An 18,973-nucleotide genomic window follows, 5' to 3' on the forward strand; every position below is an offset into this window, starting at 1 on the left:
ACATTACTTTATCCTAAATTAAAAATAAAATTATTTTCTGTACCTTTGTTGTCTGACCATTTACTTTTTCTAATTGTGTTCTGCTTTCCTTTGTCTTCTTTTAACTCTCTTGCCAGGGTTTCCTGTCCATTTGTCATTTTCTCTCTCCTTTTTTTATTTGTTTTCTTCAGTTTATTTTTCTGCCTCTCTCTGTCCAGGTTTAATTCATTCTTACTATCCAAACTTCACCTTTACTGTCAGTCATTTACCAACCCCATTTTTTTCTCTGTAAGTTATTCCATAAACACTCCCCTTGGGGTGAGCTGGGACTTTCACACGCTCCCCCCGGTGTCTCCAGAGAAAACCTACACTTCTCAGTAATCCCCATATAAGGTGGGATTATACACAAAAAGCACAAAAGGGCCCCAGAACTGGAACAAAGATGCAGTGTTTAATGGACTTGACCCGACATAGGCCGTGTTTCGGCACCAAACTGCGCATGCCTCAGGGGTCTAACAGAAATGAAACATACAAAATAAGATATACAAAAATAAACATACATAATTTACATATGTAATATATAGATTAAAATACATATATATATAATGTTAATGGTAACAACCATGCGCATATATATATATATATATATTGTGATCAGCCATAAATATCTGTATGTGTCCATGGAAAACAAGTAACAAATGTGATAATAACAATATACATTATGGTATCTAATAAAGGTCGTATAAGAACAGTGGGTGATTCAATATGAAGGAACTGTTTGTGTGTGTGTGTGTGTGTGTGTGTGTAGTGGACTGTTAATTAATGAACGCCAGTGTGCTTGCAGATAAAGTGACATGAAACGTCCAAGTTGCGATTTGGACTTCTTTGCAAAACGTCGAAATCCAGGGGTGGGGAAACCCGTATTTTTGAAAAAAGATGAGCGTCCATCTTTCGTTTCAAAAATACCGTCAGAGACGTCAAAATCCTTGGATTTGGACGTTTCTGATTTCTGTGATTTTCGAAACAAAAGACGTCCATGTCAAAAACGTCCAAATGCAAGCCATTTGGGCGTGGGAGGAGCCAGCATTTGTAGTGCAGTGGTCCCCCTGACCAGTATTATTTTGGGGAACTTCAACACGTGAGGGCCTATCTGGATGTTAAAAAGATCACCAGTGGTAATGTACTGTCTGATGGCATTTAGATAGATAGTGTATATGTAACTGAATTTAGGACCTTTGCCTAGTTCTCTTTCCTATATTTATTTCCTAAGTATTTCAATTACACTTCCTCTCTACTTATTGTGGTCTAAGAAGGGGTTTGATTGTCTTTTCCTTTGTTGACTTTACTTCTATACTTTTTGTATACCTCATTGTTTCTTAAGCAAGTGTGATACTTGTGAATTATTGTTATAATTTAATAAATAAAAAACCCAGTACAGAATAGAGCAAAAGGTATTTGTCACCCATGTGGTATAATATATCACTCACTTCTCACTTTGGCGTCAAAGGTTTAATCTTTGCTGATTATGAGTGGGCTTAGAAGTCCATCTAAGGCCTTCCCAAGGCATCCAGACATTCAGGACCTGATTACAGCAGAATGAGGCTCATTGGATGCTGGGCTGAGAGTGGAAAGAGCCATGGCTTGCCTCTATCCATTGGTTCCAGAGGAGAAAAATAAATTGCAGCTTCCCAGGGTGGACTCCCTGGTTATGGTGGTGATTAAGAAGACCACCTTGCCGGTGGAAGGGGACATTATCCTAAGAAATCTACAGGATAGGAAGCTAGAAGGCTCGCTGAAACAAGCCTTTAAAGTGGCCTCTTTGGGCCTTCAAGTGACAGTGTGCAGCTCATTCATGGCAAGAGCATGCCTGAAGTGGCATCAGCAGTTGGCAATACAAGATGGGGCGCCAGAAGGGCCACCTGGAAGCGAGGTTGGCCTACTTGGCGGATGCTATTTATGACAGGTTATAGGTTACATTCCGCAGTATGTCTTTGGCTGTCACGGCAATGTGGCAACTTTGGTTGTGGCGTTGGGCAGTGGATGCAACTTCAAAGTTACATCTAGTTAAACTGTCCTTTTGGGGCAAGTAGCTATTTGGAGAAGATCTTAGTAACTTGGTGAAAGAACTGGGTGAAACTAAGGCACAGCGGTTGCCAGAGGATATGCCGAAAGCCTCTGGTCATTCGCCTGCAGGGGGCTCATTTCGAGATAGCAGATAGTATCTTCATGGGTGTCAGCAATATGGTCAGAAGTCCCACTTTCAGGCATGCTAATCTTCCTTTCTTGTGGACAGGAAGTCTTTTTCTCAGTCAGCTAGAGCGCTCAATGCCTCCAGAGCTTGGAGCTCAGGGCAGTGCGGAATGCCTTATGCGACTTCACTTCCTTTCTGGTGGGGGCCCTGGTCCAAGTTTTCTCTGATAATATGACAGTGGTGGCTTATATCAACAAGCAAGGAAAGGCCCACAGTTGTCCAGTGGCGATGGAGGTGGCCTCCCTCATGACTTGGGCAGAAAAAAATCTTCTCTGTTTGTTGGCAGCTCACATCGTGGGGTCCTTGAATGTGGAGATGGACTTTCTCAGCAGGTACTCCTTAGATCTGGGAGAATGGGAACTATTCACCCAGGCGTTTCAGCTAATAGTGAACCGATGGTATTCTCTGCCAAGGTGGCCAAGTTCTTTAGCTGTTGGAAAGAACCGAGTTCAATGGGGATTGATGACCTACTATAGTCCTAGTTAGAGACACATATACTGTATGTCTTTCCTCCTTAGCCCGTGATAGGCAGCATGTTGAAAAGGAGTGCATTGCACTGAGGTCGAATAATTCTCGTAGTCCTGGATTGGCCGCGGAGGCTGTGGTACACGGACCTGATTTAATTGCTGGACGGGGGTTCACTCCGTCTTTCACAGGTACATGGCTGACTGAAGCAAGGTTGTCATGGTTGTGTCCAGGTTCCTGGCTTGCAGTCACCTCGGTCCCCGGGGGTTAGACCCGGGGAATGCTGCGAATTGATGGTTTACCGTTTCCCATGTTCCAGAAGATATGCTGGTCCGGTCCGGTCCGGATCTTCCAACCCTCCAGATTGTTTTGGGAGTTTTTTGGAACTAAGCAGTACCCATACCTGGTGAACTCCCTTGTGGGCTGCTTTTGTTAACCACCTGGGAAGGTCCCTAGTTGCCTTGCAACAGAGGTCACCAGGGGAGTTTCCTTTGCTGCCGAGTTTTTTCCTGATTTAGGTTTTGACCCTGCTTGTTTACTGACTTACTGTACTGTCTGCTGCCTGCCCAGACCCAGCTTGTCTCCTGGCTTACTCTGCTGCCAGCTGGGTTCCTGGTTACTTTATCCTGCTGGTCCCTGCAGTTCTGCTTTCCTGCCCTGTCCGGTAAGTCCTGCCGACCGCCTGCACTCTGGGGCTCAACCCCTGAGGAACGGTGGTTAGGTGCAGGTGAAGTTTGGGCTATTTCCGGTCCTGTTGGTGCCAGCCTGAGCTGCCTCGGCGGCAGCCTTTGTCTCAGAGTTCTGGCCCGGGGTGCCGGGAAGTCTGTTCTGTCTGTCCTGTGTTTGGGTGATTCTCCTGCCACTGCCGCTCCTCGGCAGTGGCCCAAGGGCTCACTAACCTAGAAGTACCGATAGAAGCGTGACAAAGGTCCAGTGTTTATGGAGGGCCTGTGCCCCTTTGGTCTTATGGCTTGGCCATTGAAAGGAGTCAGTTGAGACGAAAAGATTATTCTGATTCGATCATTGCTACCCTGCTTCAGGCTCAGAAACATTCTACATCCATGGTGTATGTGAGGATGTGGAGGATGTTCGAGGTGCTGGTGTTCTGAATGCCTGGTATTCTGAATGTGGACTATCTCCCTTCTCTGCTCAAATCGCACACATCCTAGTGTTTCTCCAAGCAGGTCTTCAGAAAGGATTGGCATTGGGTTCTCTAAAAGTTCAGATTGCAGCTTTGACCTGATTCAGAGGCCGACTACAGAAGACGTCTCTTGTGGCTCACCTGGATATCGTTCGATTGTTGCAAGGAGCGGACTGATTGCGGCCTCCCTTTTTTATGCCATGTCCAGTGGAATCTTAATTTTGTCCTTGGAACTCTTCAGAAGCCTCCTTTTGAGCCATTCTGAAAGGCCTCCTTGAAAGATCTTACGCTAAAGACAGTGTTCATGGTGGCTGTTGCATTGACACACAGGGTTTTGGAGCTTCAGGCTTTCTCTTGTCGGGATACCTTTCTTCACTTTTCAGAGGCAGGGGTCTCCCAGCACACAGTTCCTTCCTTTCTTCCGAAAGTAGTATCATCATTTCATCTCAACTAATCTGTGGGGATTACGTCCTTTTGCAGAGAGAATGAAGAGGCTCAGTGTTCTTTCTTAAAGAGGCTCCGTATTCTTCTTTGAAGCTTCTTGACTTGTAGATTCCTCTTTAGATATCTGGAAGTCATGAATAAGTTTTGCAAATCAGACAGACTGTTTGTGCTTTTTGCCTCATAGCTTCCAAGCCCACAATTGCTAGATGGCTGAAGGAGACTATTGCGTCAGCTTATTTGCTTGCAGGGAAGCAGGCTCCTCAGGTCTTGCAGGCTCATTTTACAAGGTGTACAGCAACATCCTGGGTGGACACTACCTTACTGTCTCTGGTGGATATTTGCAAGGTGGGGACTTAGTCAACGCTGTATACCTTTGCAAGCACTACAGTGTGGATGTTGTGGCACGCTTGGAAGCCAGTTTTGGGGCTTCTGTCCTCAGGGCGATGGTGCCAGGATCCCACCCACTCTAGGGATTGCTTTTGACCATCTCACAGGTTCTGGAATAGTGCGAAGCTACGTAATGGAGAAATTAGGTCTTACCTAATAATTTTCTTTCCTTTAGTCCTTCCCACTATTCCAGAGCTCACCCAAGGTTTCTGAGATGTTTACTTGGTGTGAAATAATGGGTCAGATAATGTGAAATAATGGGTCAGATAATGACTGTCACCTTGTATAGTGCTTCCTGCATATCTCTTGTTCTCTACAAGTTGTCCAGAGATGAGAGGTCCACACGTTTGCTCATCTGGTTAGTGTTAGGTTAGCGAGTTGTTTAAAATTGTTGTGTTTATTCTGAGTTTCTCCTTACTGCGTATATATTTACGTAAATACTGAGGCCCTGGACTGGATGCCAAGAGAGATGTGTCTCAGCTCAGTTTTCATTGTCTCCACCTGCTGCTTGATGGATACAACTATCCCACAGGTTCTGGAATAGTGTGGAATAGGTCTAATGGAAAGAATATTATCAGGTGAGACCTAATTGTTCCATACCTTACTTCCTTCTCCAAAGTTCACCTTTATTTTAGGTTGTCCCCTTCTCCTCCATCCTTTTGGTACTTAATGTATCTTGCATCATTCTTGTACCAATGTTAGGTTTAAGTTCTATTCTATTTGATAGACTGCCTTTCATGTAATATCCTCAAAGCAGTTTGCAAAGTGTTAGCGAAATAAATAAGGAAACCTTAGAGGCTAAATCCTGAGTTTGCACAGATATACTTGGTAGTATTCCTCATTCTTTGTGTGCAGTCATGTTGTTCACTGTTCTTGCTTCATTTGTGCACTGACCCAGCCACAATAGCACATGTATTTATATTCCCTTTTTTCTAGTGTAAGGATCAAGGTGGATTATAAAAATGATATAAAGCAACCTGTGCAAAACAATAATGTATACGTGATCACGTATAAATGCAGTCAGAGAGGTGCCAGGGGACAGGGCAGCTGGGAAGGGTAATTAAATGTCGGATAGCTGCTGTGTTAGTATGAGCACTTTCAAAACAGGATGTGGTGACATACAATCCTGAACGACCAAGCAAGTCTCAAGCCCTTCTAAACCATCTGCTAACAGACCTGGCTTACAGTTTTTTTTTTTCTTAATGTGCTTTAAATTATACTCTGTGGTATACAACCAGGTTTGAAAGTATTCTCTCCTTACCCATATATAAAGCTTTTTATAGAAATCTCTCCAAATTTTCAGGCACTGTCCTGCCCCTTTCTCCCTCCCCAGTAAAGCGCTGCAACACCGTTTAATCTCTAGAGAGGAACAAAAAGTTCATTTCCTATCCTGCCATCCGGTTGGGTGAGAGCAGAGCTTGCAAAGGGGAGACCAGAAACATCTATAACCTTGAGAATGGTAAGTAGCACCTCCAGTGAATGGGGGTGAGAGGGAGGATTGAGAATGGTAAGCAGCACCTCCACTGAATGGGGGTGAGAGGGAGGAGTCATGTCTGATACCTCGCCAACCTTAGTTAAAGTGTGGTCCTGCATAAAGAAAATGTTCAGTGTCCGCTGTGCCCCAGCCCTTGGGTTGAATTTGCAGATCCTGTGGCTCAGCCAGATAACACATGCTGGCATCTTCAGTGGCAAAGATGATCAGCTGATGGGTACTTCAGTAACATTAATAGTTGGGAAATGGGCAGTTTTCTAATATTAATAGTCTGGCGATGGATACTTTGGTAAAAACAGATAAGAATGAATTGGGTGATAGGGGTTAGTGACTCTTAGTAGTGGTACCATGAGGGCTTTGTATGCATTATTACTAGGACCTACTGAAGGTTTGTGATGTCTGTTTTGTTGATAGTCAGACTCTCTGGTAGTGTGTGATGTGGCTCCGGAGCTGAAGGAGAAGTTGAGATGCTTCCGTTTCCGTAAAGAAACGAACAATGCTGCCATTCTGAGTGAGTCCAGATAGTCTTACTAAGAACATTAAAATGCAGACAATGCCTGTGATTTTCTCCTCTTCTGCATCTGGAGTTAGTGACTCTTCACTAGAGATCCCTAGGCATTCTTCTTTCACCTGACCTTCAGCAATATGACATCCAAAAGTGTCCAGGTGAGACTTATTCACATCCAGCAGAAGGGGCTGTAGAGAATGGCACAGGAGTGCTGGCTGTGAGGAAATCACAGCTGTTGCAAGTCTCAGCTTTCTCCAGCAGGAGGTACTATAGAGAGTGGCCCAGGCCTAGGAGCCAACTTTTCAAAAATGAATAGGTGCTAAGTTTAACACAAATTACTTCTCCCTGGACAACTTTCACCACTGAGCTGACACTGAAGGATTCAAGAGTGCTGACGGGGAGGTGGGGAGGAGAGACACAACTCCTGCAGTTCCAGCCTTTCCTAGCAGGAGGTACTGTAAAGAACAGATTTGCTTTTGCTCTATGGTCTTGCAGAATTCTTTTTTTCTCAAGCTCTGTTGTGGTGCCCAGACCATACTATCTATGCTTGTACAGAGCTTTCTGCAAGCAGAGGAGCAAATGCTTCTGATGCATTATGCTGGGAGCCAGCTCTAGGGCCCCTCGCCCACCCTTACGCATGTCTGTAATCTTACTTGTCCTTCTTTTCTCAGTGAAAATTGACAAAGAAAAGCAGCTAGTAGTTTTGGAAGAGGAATATGAGGTGAGATTTGAGAGGGCTTCAGACCAGTCTCCTCTCAGTGTGGGGCAGTGAGAACTGACATCTTAAACTGACATTTCAGTTTTGTATTTCTGTTCTCTATGCTTCATTCATTTTTTCTCCTAGTCTTCCCCACATTTCACTCTGTTCTCTGTACTTGCCATGCATCACTTCTTTCTCTGTTCTTCCCAAACTTACTTCTGTCTCTCCTCCTCTCATTTGTCTGTATCAATTTCTGTGTCCTCATGTCGCTGTCTCTCTCTTCCCCAAACCTTACTTCTTTCTCTTTCATTAATTTCCCTATCTTTTCTCTCCTCCCCAGGCTTGCTTTTTTCTCATCATATGTTTCTTTCTCTTGTCTCTTTTCTTCTCTTTTCTCAGATCCTTGTTTTATTTTATCCTCGCACCTTCCTCTTCAGTCTCCTTTCCTTTCTCTGTTCTTTCCAAACGTTGCTTCTGTATACTCCCTGTTATTTTTTTTTTTATCTCTCCTCCTCTCATCTTATTTGTCTATATCAATTTCAGAATATTTCTCCTGATGAACTGAAGAGTGAACTCCCGGAGCGACAGCCAAGATATCCTTTAAGTGAAGGAGTGGGTTGAGGGAAAGCACATGCTGAAAGGCAGGAAAAGGGAAGGCATGTCTAGTGGTGAAGGTGGGGATGGGGTGTCAGCAAAGGCGATGGGAATAGTGCATAGTGCTAGAACAGTGTTAGGAGCTGGAAGTGGGGACAGGAAGTGCTATGAGGATCTGAGTTTGGCTGACGTTCTGGACACGGGATCTCAGAATGATATGAGGTGGAGGCAGCTTCCTCAATAAGGTTACTTCCTTGACTGTCTTACATTTGTGGTTTACAGTTATAGATATGTACACGGTGATGGGCGTATCTCCTACCCTCTCTGTTTCATCTTCTCCAGTCCCTTAGGTGAGTGCAAGTTAACAGAGTTCTGGAAAGCATGGAATCTGAATCATTACCCTCCATTCTTGCTGTTTGCTGATTTTGGAAAGCTTTCAGCTTACTTCCAGTTATTCTCTCAGTTCAGTCAGCTGCTATCCAGTGGCGGATGGCAGGTGGGCAGTCTGGAGATGTCTGTGTTAGAGAGGTGATTACTGGTGCCTTTTCTACAAAAATGTGCAAGTACCTTTATGCCCAACCCAGTTTCCTACCTGGCTTCATCCCCACCACAGATACTCTGCTGCTTCATCCTTCTGAAAAGAATAACCCCATTTCTCTGTTCTGTACAGGCTGCAAACCAGAGCAGCAAATGATGTATGCCGGAAGCAAGAACAGACTGGTACAGGCGGCTGAAATGACAAAGGTACAGTCAAGAGCTCTCCTGTCTCAAGTGTCAAAAAGCAGCAAGGCAGGTGGTCCGCCAAATCCAATATGGAAGGTAAAACAACAAGCAGACCTTGTAAAAAACCTCCCAGAAATTTAACATAAAATGCCCGGCACTACAATCACAGCGTTTTTATGAGAGACTGATCCTAGAATCTTGATTCACTGCCCCTGACGCAGCCATTTTATACTGGCGAAACATGGCCATGTCGGGCATTTAATCTCTCTATATAAAAGGCAACACCAACGTTCTATGAAGCCTCCAGCCGGAAGTGTGAAGGGGGAGAGATATCCGGTTTCCCCATGAGTGTCTGCCCCGCCCTCTCTGTAACACAAACAGTCAGTGAAGGAAAACAGCAGAGCACGAAATCAAATCGCTGCCTCTGTAACAGTGAAGGACTCAGAGGGGGGAGGGGAGAGAGGCTAGAGGGCAGGGACACACACACTCCCACATGCACACAGAACAAAACCTTGCTAGCCCCCGTTTCATTTGCATCAGAAATGGGGCTTTTTTACTAGTTTATTAATAAAAACTGTGGGTTTTGTTTACAAGGTCTGCCTTGTTGTTTACTCTCCTGTCTCAAGCCATTCTTATTCTGTGGCCAAGAGTACCCAGGACTCTCTCCAACAGGCCCTGTCACCCTCAGCCATTGCATTTTGAAGACAATATTCTGTCTGGTTCATAATAAAAAGCAGCTGTCTCCTTCTTCCACCACTCACCTTCTCACACTGAAAGATTTCATGACTCTCTCTCACCCCTCAATGTTCTGTTTCTTCTCATATGGGGAGTGGGTTGTCTTCATCCCTCTGTCTCACACTGAGAGAGTCTGCCTTCCTCCCTATAAAAGGCACATGTACATGTGTAAATTGTCATATGGCTAACTTTATGTTGGACGTGGCACTTGAAAAGAGAATTATGCTTACCTCCCTGTCATTCAAAACCAAAATTAGAATTTCGGAGGATAGCCACTCATACATGCAGGCCTACAAAATCTGCTACTTATATGTGTTAGTGATGTCACTTGCATGTATAATCCCAGATTCTGTATATGTTGCTCAAAATTAGGTGCTTAAATTTGGGTGCAGATCACAGATCTGTGCGCAACGTAATTGACTAAATTGGCACTAACAATAATTTCTGCTTAATAAGCACTTAATTGTCAGTAATTAGGAGTTAAGCACGGATCTGTCCTATCCATGTGCGCCTAAATTTCATATTGCGCAACTCCAAAGGGGGTGTGTGGCTATCGGTGGGTCAGGGGCGTTCCCAAACTTTAGTCACAGTGTTATAGAAATACCTACGTTTCCCTCCTGTCATTAGTTGGCATGAGCATTTACACCAGCCTTTTGGCAGGCGTAAGTGCTGTTAGGTGCAAAATGCACGCTAAGCTAGTATTAAGGCCTTTTCATGCAGAACGCCCTTTACAAAATACTAGCTTAGTGCGGCTCATCCTGGCACCTAACTTTGAGCGCCATTTATTGAATCTACCCCATAACAGTGGTGTTCCTAGGTGGCTGCCACCCGGGGCGGATCGCCACTGCGCTCCCCCCCCCCCCCCCCCCCCGGCTATAAGAATCCTGCCCTCACACAAATGTTTTCTTGACAGCATTTGTGTGAGGGCAGGACTCTTGCATAGTATATAGTAGATGACGGCAGAGAAAGACCTGTACGGTCCATCCAGTCTGCCCAACAAGATAAACTCATATGTGCTACTTTATGTGTATACCTGACCTTGATTTGTATCTGCCATTTTCAGGGCACAGACCGTAGAAGTCTGCCCAGCACTAGCCCCGCCTCCCACCACCGGCCCTGCCACCCAATCTCCGCTTACAGCTACCTTTCATTTCATGCATTTACCCTGGTGCTCTGAGAAGGCATTTATTGTGGTAGTAAGACCGCATGCTATTTATGTTATCGGCAGACCTGTATTATATTACAAGAATACCTGCATATATTTGTGACTCCTGATGCAAGCGATTCGTTGCTGAAACACAGTCCGTGTCGAGTCTCTTTAATAAAGAGCTTTTCATTGTCCTGCTCCTGAAGACCCTTTTGTTCTTTTTTTTTGTGTGCTTGTTTGGTTGATGTACTTTGGACCCTCACTCTTCTAAATTTAGACATGACTATTTATACTAGGTGTCACAAAATGCCTAGCCACCCACCTGGGCTAACCCTGCGGCCACCTGGAGGGTCTGTCCAGGGCACAGCTCAGGTCCACCTGCACCTGCTGCTTGTGCTCTACACTAGCACTGTCCTCCCACTGACTGGTCTCACTTGCCTCTGGGCAATTCTCCCACTCTCAAGTTATTCCCCAGTGATTTCTAGGCTACTGGGTTCCCAGGGGACCCACAGTTCCTAGAAAGCACTCACAGACCCAAAACACAAACCCCCCAGGATTTTTAGTCCAGGACATCAGAGCCAATAACTAATAGGTTTATTGTCACAAGATTTGAACAGTGAACCGTATAAAACAGATGGAAAATTAACAGGCAATAACAGGTAAAACAAAGAGGAATTAATTTTAAAACTACTTGTTCACTACCTGAAAAGTGCCTGGGAAGCTTCAGGAAATTTAACTGCTCACAAGTCTGAACAGCGCCTCTGGTCAGAAATGTTTACCTCTGTGCTTCCTAGCTGAGACTAAAAAATGACCTCACAGCTTAGGTGGGGAAAAAGACAACTCACATCTGGTACAACTTAAAAAAAAAAAAAAGACAATCAACATCTGCTGGCCAATTAGGAGAAATACATATCATCAGTAACATAATTAGGAGAAATATATGTCATCAGTAAAATAATACAGTTCATAGGCTTAGAAACCCACTGTTTTGTCACACTAGGTCAATGTCAGACATAAATGGGGGCACCTAAGTGCACCATATAAAGTGTGTAACATAATATTCTATATGTTATGTGGGAAATCTATAAATAGCGCTCAAAAATCGGCATAAGAAAACAAGGCAGACAGTCCATGAGATCCAATGTGGAAAATCAAAGGGAAGCAGACCTTATGAAGAAAATATTTTTTATTAATTATTCAAATACAGTTGCCCGACCTAATGATTAGTGCAGTGGACTTTGATCCCAGCATCCTGGGTTCAATTCCCACTGTTAATTCCTCGTGACCCTGGGCAAGTCACTTAACCCTCCATTGCCTCAAGTACAAAAACCAAGATTGTGAGCCCTCTAGGGTTAGAGATAGTACCTGCTTTATAATTGGATTGTAAGCCACATTGAACCTGAACTCTGTTTGGGATAATGCGGGATATAAATGTCATAATAAATAAAACCTCAAATTTCACCAAAAGTGAACTAGTTGTGCCTGCTGAAACCAGGTGTAATTCCTGGCACCCAATGAAAAGGTCAGCATCCTGGAGCTGCTAAGCGCCATGTTAGAAGTTTGGCGTGTAGGAGAACATAGTTTTAGGAGCACTTAGTCCCCTGATGAAGCTTGATAAGAGTGAAACAGAGAGCCCCGTTGGGTAGAAGCAAAGCTAAGTGCCTTTTGTTATTGCAATATTGCAGTATTGACAGACAATAAGTGCTGAAGAATGTATTTAAGAAATGAATAAGCCACAATGTAAGTTTTTGTAGATATACATAAAAACTTATAAAAACTTAAAAAATGCTGAAACTGATATAATGAAGAGTGCACAACCACAGAATTGGAAATTGAAAATTTGGAGGTTTTTTGACCAATGATAAGACTGGAGTCTATGATGAACTGGCACTAAGACATTTAAGCGTAAATTTAAATATGACAATTTATGACTCACAGTGAGAGACACGTAAACAAGCGTGGATTTTCAGCTCTTTATTTTGGTTATTTACAAGTGAATTTTGCTGAAACAGCGTCTGGATTGACTTGGAACCCAATTTGGGTGCACATCCCCGGCATTAGGAATGCCCATGATTCACCCATGCACTTTCATGGTCACGCACCGTTTTTGGTTGTGCGCAATGGGATTTGGGTGCACTGCCTTATAGAATAGCAAGATATGCGCCCAAATTCAAATTGGTGCCAGTTAGCACCCAATTTTGGCACTAATTTATTTATAGCATTTATACTCTGCATTATCCCAAACAAGTTTGGGTTCAATGTGGCCTACATCAAGCTTTAAAGCAAAGTACAATCTGATGGCTGAGTGTTATAAGTACATAAGTATTGCCATACTGGGAAAGACCAAAGGTCCATCAAGCCCAGCATCCTGTTTCCAACAGTGGCCAATCCAGGTCACAAATACCTGGCAAGATCCCAAAAATGTATAAAACATTTTATACTGCTTATCCCAGAAATAACGGTCTATGGACTTTTCCTTTAGGAAGCCGTCCAAACCTTTTTTAAACTCCGCTAAGCTAACCGCCTTTACCACATTCTCTGGCAATGAATTCCAGAGTTTAATTACACATTATATTTTGTTACAATGGATATACCCAGCCCCCCCACCATTACACAATGGAAAAATCTTATGCATGAGCTCCTTACTATGGAGCGTTTTAACAGTAGAAGAGAGTGGTGTAAAGGTGAGGAAATTATGGACCCCATATTTGCAGGAGAGAGTCCAAGGAGTAGGGTAGATAGGCTCTTCCAAAAAACCAAGGGGGACGTCAGTTGAACAAGGTGATCTTTATTGAAAACAACTCAATATCCTCGACACAGCTGCAGACCTATAATGTAAGGATCAGATCAGCATTTCTTAATACATTAACCACCTGATTGTATAGTCTTATGTACATTGAAACAGCATTGATATCTGAATTATTTCCTGGGTGGGAGGGCTTGGGGGAATGGGGACGGGGAAGATTTTGAAAAGTTGTCAAGTTCAATCTGGTTATTTTTGTGTGTTCTTATTGCCATTGGAAAGTATCTACATTTGGCTTTATTGTGGTTTGCATCGACAATAAAATTTATTTGTCCTAAAGCAAAACACAATAAGGATTAAACAAAAGTAAAAGACAATAATAGGTATCTATCTGTGTGTGTTTGTCCTATTTAGATTGTGAGCTCTTTGAGCAGGGACTGTCTTTTCGTGTATGATGTACAGCGCTGCGTATGCCTTTTCATGTATGATGTACAACAGCGCTGCGTATGCCTTGTAGCGCTATAGAAGTGATAAGTAGTAGTAGTAGTAAAACGTCATAGCAGCAGAATGACTCATTTGAAAATAACAAACTTCGAAGACAATTAGCCAAGTTAGTTGGGTGCACATCTTGGATTGGTGCCCAAATATCTGCGTGCCATCTGCCAAATTCTATGTAGTGCGACTTACGTTGCACACACAAACCTGATTTGCTCACACAACTTAATTGGATTAATAAGCCACTTAAACAATTATTGACACTGGCTTTAATTAGAATTTACACGCACAACTTTCTAAGCGTATTCTATAAAGTGATGCGCGTAAATTCTAAGATGCAGGTCTGAAAAGGGGGCGTGGCCATGGGATGGGCATGGGCGTTCCTAGAATTTTATGTGCAGTGTTTTAGAATATGCCCATTCCGCGTGTAATTTTGGCCTCGGCATTTACACCGGGTTTTAGTTGGTGTAAATGGCCACAACTAAATATAGTCGCAGGAAATGGGGGCTGAACGTATTCTATAAAAATATGTCTAAATTTAGGCATATTCTATAAATCACGTAGGCATAGTTTTTAGAATATGCCTAGGTGTATTATTCTGGGTGCCAGTTTTTTAGGCGCCAGAAATAGAATCTAGCCCCATATATAGAATCAAAAGGTATGTGCATAAATTGGAGACACGCCCATAGCTCACCCATGCTCCGCCCACATATATACCCCTTGCAGTTATGCACTTTAGCATGTAGGCGCGACCTTATAGAATAGCATCTAGTGCACTTAAGCACGTAACTGCCAATTTTGGCGTCTCTGTCTTGTGTAAGTGTAGGCACCAAATTATAGAATTGCCCTGCATATTATTTCTTAAAATAACCCATGTTGGTCGAGCCTTTTATCAAATACTAGTGTAAGTTTCAGTGCATAAACCCAAGTGTACATTTTCCTACCTAGTTTAGTTAATTTGCATATTCTATTGACACCTTTCGCTGGTATAAGAAAACAATGTACGTGCAAAGGATAAAAGGAAATAAAAGAAAAAGGAGAAATAAACAGAGGCAAAATAGCCAAAGAGGGTGCATCAGAGATAGGGTGGTGAAGGGTTGGAAAGCAGAGCTCCAGAGCCCTCATCCACCCCAGTCTGACACTGGAACTTCCCTCTGCTGCGGCCCGTGCGTGTGGAAGAAGGAATATGATGTCAGGAGAGGGCGGGCCGCTGCAGAGGGAAATTCCGGTATCAGCAGCAGATGGCCGATTTACCTGCCAGTGTCCCTACCTGCGCAGGTGGGGTTCTGGGACGGGAGCACAGGAGGGGGAGGAGACGGGGGTGTCCTAGTTCCATTTGAGAGAGAAGTACGTTGTATATCAGACACATGGAAAGGAAGCACTGGCCCCCTCCCTCCCAACCCTGGACCCTCGGGCACTGCCCGGTTGCCCGTATGCTCAGTCTGCCCCTGTCTGCAACTTATACAAAAGCATCCTCCATATTAGTGGATTTGGGTAGATAATCTTGGACTCATTTAACCAATGGTTACCATGCATTATCTGCCACAGGGTCAGTGGCAGATAGCATATGCTATCGCTATTAACGTGATAACCATTAACAAATGATTCCTCTGTATGCCCTATTGCACTAAATAAGAATAAGGTAATTGGCTAGAATATTCATATCCAAAGTTTTCCTTAAATAGCTATACCTCCAGAATCACATTTGATGCTAATTAAAATCCTCCACGGAACCCTACTATCCTCTTGTTTTTCGTAGTGCGTTCTGTCTGTCTTGACTAGATGGTAAGCTCCCGGGGCAGGGACTGTGTTCGTCATGTCCCTGAAAAACAATGTGTACATCTGCCATGCATGGTTCAAACCCTGATAGTAAGAATAAATACCATAGGGATTGGCACATGCTTTTTTTTAGCTGTTAGATTCTGTTCTTTTGCCTGTCACTCAGTTTTTTTGCTTGTTCTCTGATAGGTGTTTGAGATCAGGAATACGGAAGATCTGACAGAAGAATGGCTTAAAGATAAACTGGCTTTTTTCCGCTGACCAGGCTAGAAAGGAGGAGGAGGAAAAGGAAGACTCAGCTAACCAAAGACCATTGTATTGATCTAAATTCTGTACCGTATTCTTGTATTAAAAACAATGCAGATAAACTGCATGACACTGTTTACTTCTACTGCTTATCATTTTTAATGCACGTCTAGATGTACATCGTTCTGCTCAAATACATATAAGAGAGAGTACCTCTTCTGTAATGTAGTTTAGTTATTGTTTTGACTCATAGACCCCAAAAACCTCCCACTTGGGAGCAGGAGCGTAGCTAGACAACAGATTTTAGGTGGGCCTAGGCAAGAAGTGGGTGGGCCACCATCTCAGCTGGTGGGAAAATACTTCTTTCCACCCTGGCAGTCTGCAGCAGGCATGCGCTGAAAACTGAGCATGCGCAGGTACTGGTATCGTGGAGAATAGCGTTTTCATTACTATTGGGGAAAGTCTTCAGCTGGCGGAGCTTGAGATCCCCACCAGCTACCACTAAACGTGTGCTACTATTGGGTGGGCCTAAGCCCTAATTGGGTGGGCCCCGGCCCACCCAGGCCCACCTGTGGCTACGCCACTGCTTGGGACGTCTGCCCCTGGGCTCCACAAGGTGAAGATAAACTTCAGCCTCCAAAGACAGTGTCGAGGGATGTGAAGGCCAGATCTTAGTTACAGTTCCTTCTATGGATGGGAATGGATGATATCCTCTAGATGGCTGTCATATGCTCCCTAGATTCCTACATTCTCCCATCTCCCCAAAGTTAGAGTAAACAGATAGATCTCGATCCACCAAATAGTGGGTCTCCCCCTAATTTAGACCATCACTCTCTGGGCGACCTCAAACCTGGAATAAAAATCTAAGAGGCAATATTCAGCTGGTGACGGTCAGAATTTCTTTAAGCACTGGTCACTGGTGGCTGAATTAGACCTGGATATTTAGTGCCGGCAAGGAAGGTGCATATCCCGCGACATACGCTACCTTAAAATCATCTCTGCTCCAGTCTTTGCTTGGGCTATGGCAATGGCACTCTCTCTGAACTGTCCCGCCCTTCACAAAACAGGAAGTTGCATCAGAAGGGGGTGGGACGATTCAGAGAGAAAGTCTTGGTGCAGGCCACAGGCAGCCTATGAGTGCTGCTGCTACTGCCTGGGCAAAGACTGGAGCAAAGGTGATTTTAAAGCATGGATGGGGGAGCGGGTCTTACAGGGGGTGTGTATGCAACACATGCACCTTGAAAAAATTATTTATAATGCTCAAGTTGGTTCATTGGCAGAGAGGCACACCGAAGCACTCACAACTGTAAGTGGAGAAAAAAGCCTCAGTAAAGCCACCCAGCCAACCGCCCAGCTCACCATCATCTGGCTGAAAAAAACTCCACTCGGACCAGAATGCTCAAATTATTGTCTCAGGAAAACTCTGTCAATGTAACAAATGAGTATATCTCACAGGAGTTCCAAAAATACTACTACTACTACTATTCAACATTTCTAAAGCGCTACCAGACTTACGCAGCGCTGTACAGTCAAACATGAAGAGAGAGACAGTCCCTGCTCAAAAGAGCTTACAATCTAAAGGACATAACAACAGAGACAATCAAATTAGGACAGCATAGCATATCTGATTACTAGAATTATAGTCCAGACTTAATTCAAAAACATATTCTTGACATCATTGTAATTCACTTATCTATGGATGGACACTTCAATCGCATCACCTGGACATCAAAGTACCCAACAGGGAATTCCTGTTTCGTGAAAGCTGCATCAGGGGTATTAGTCCTGTGTCTTGTCCACTGCATCCAAAACTCAGTTATCCACACGGGGCCTTAAGATTGTTTGCCACGGGCCCAGCTTTGTCTCTCGGTGGCCCTGCATGTATATTCAGGGGCATTTGCTATGTACAACACTGCTGAATGTACAAATCATTTGAAACATGTAGATTAGACATTTCAGATTGTTTCCCAGATGTCTTGTTCAATATTGGGCTCACTGGGGCCGATATTTAGACAAGAGGCAGCCCGGCAAAATCCTGTGGTTGGCGGCAAACCTGGAAATTCAACGCCAGGCCATATCCAGTGACCAACATTGAATTTCCGGGGGTGGGGGATTTGGCCACTAAAACATAACCAGTTCAGTTGATATCGATCAGCTCAACAGCTAAGTTATAGCGGCCAAAGACAGACCTGCTATTTATGGCGGCTATCTGGCCGCTAAACTTAGCCAGTCAGCTGATGAATATTGGCACCAACCAGCTATGAGGAGTGGCCTAGTGGTTAGAGCTCCGGTCTTGCAATCCAGAGGTGGCCAGTTCAAATCCCACTGCTGCTCCTTGTGATCTTGGGCAAGTCACTTAACCCTCCATTGCCTCAGGTACAAACTTAGATTGTGAGCCCTCCTGGGACAGAGAAATATCCAGAGTATGAGCTACTACTGAAAAAGGTGTGAGCAAAATCCAAATAAATTATTTGAGATTCTGTTGCTACTATCTGAGATTTTACACGGAATGTTCCTACTATTTGAGATTCTATATGGAATGTTGATATTATCTGAGATTCTACATGGAATGTTGGTCTACATGGAATGTTGCTACTATTTGAAATTCTGTTGCTACTATTTGAGATTCTACATGGAATGTTGCTAGTGGAGGAGTGGCCTAGTGGTTAGAGCTCTGGTCTTGCAATCCAGAGGTGGCCAGTTCAAATCCCACTGCTGCTCCTTGTGATCTTGGGCAAGTCATTTAACCCTCCATTGCCTCAGGTACAAACTTAGATTGTGAGCCCTCCTGGGACAGAGAAATATCCAGCGTACCTGAATGTAACTCACCTTGAGCTACTACTGAAAAAGGTGGGAGCAAAATCCAAGTAAATAAATAGCTGTTGGTCAGGCTAGCTAATATGCAGCCAAGATAGCCAGCTTAAAGCTATTTAACCGGCCAGGAGCCATTACTGGCTGTTAAATAGCTCTGAATATCAGACAGACTGCATTTATTCTGATGCCTTTCTATGTTTTTTCGGCATTCCCCTGTTTCCCACCACACATGTCCCAAATTTAGCATCTTAAAGTGGCCAGCATGGCTCCCGGTCTAGGTCCTGGGCCAGAAGAATGGTGGAGATTTAGAAAGCACGGTGTGAAAGAAAT

At 43.9% G+C, this 18,973-nt stretch overlaps 1 protein-coding gene across 1 annotated transcript; it reads left to right on the forward strand.

Annotated features, from left to right (window-relative positions):
- Positions 1-5,824: 5,824 nt before the first annotated feature.
- On the forward strand, positions 5,825-15,968 carry GMFG (glia maturation factor gamma). Its single transcript, XM_030220021.1, has 7 exons — positions 5,825-6,126; positions 6,574-6,670; positions 7,339-7,388; positions 7,911-7,960; positions 8,229-8,311; positions 8,632-8,705; positions 15,773-15,968. The coding sequence occupies exons 1-7, from the start codon at positions 6,124-6,126 to the stop codon at positions 15,842-15,844; spliced, it is 429 nt and encodes a 142-aa protein (XP_030075881.1). The 5' UTR covers positions 5,825-6,123; the 3' UTR covers positions 15,845-15,968.
- Positions 15,969-18,973: the final 3,005 nt, after the last annotated feature.

This window comes from Microcaecilia unicolor, chromosome 11, assembly GCF_901765095.1.
Source record: "Microcaecilia unicolor chromosome 11, aMicUni1.1, whole genome shotgun sequence".
In the NCBI taxonomy this organism is placed as follows: Eukaryota; Metazoa; Chordata; class Amphibia; order Gymnophiona; family Siphonopidae; genus Microcaecilia; species Microcaecilia unicolor.

Bases quoted from the DNA above. Each gene is read 5' to 3' on its own strand.
- GMFG (XM_030220021.1), top strand. The intron at 7,389-7,910 runs GTGAGATTTGAG...TATCAATTTCAG, and splicing joins TTTTGGAAGAGGAATATGAG to AATATTTCTCCTGATGAACT. The intron at 8,706-15,772 runs GTACAGTCAAGA...GTTCTCTGATAG, and splicing joins AGGCGGCTGAAATGACAAAG to GTGTTTGAGATCAGGAATAC.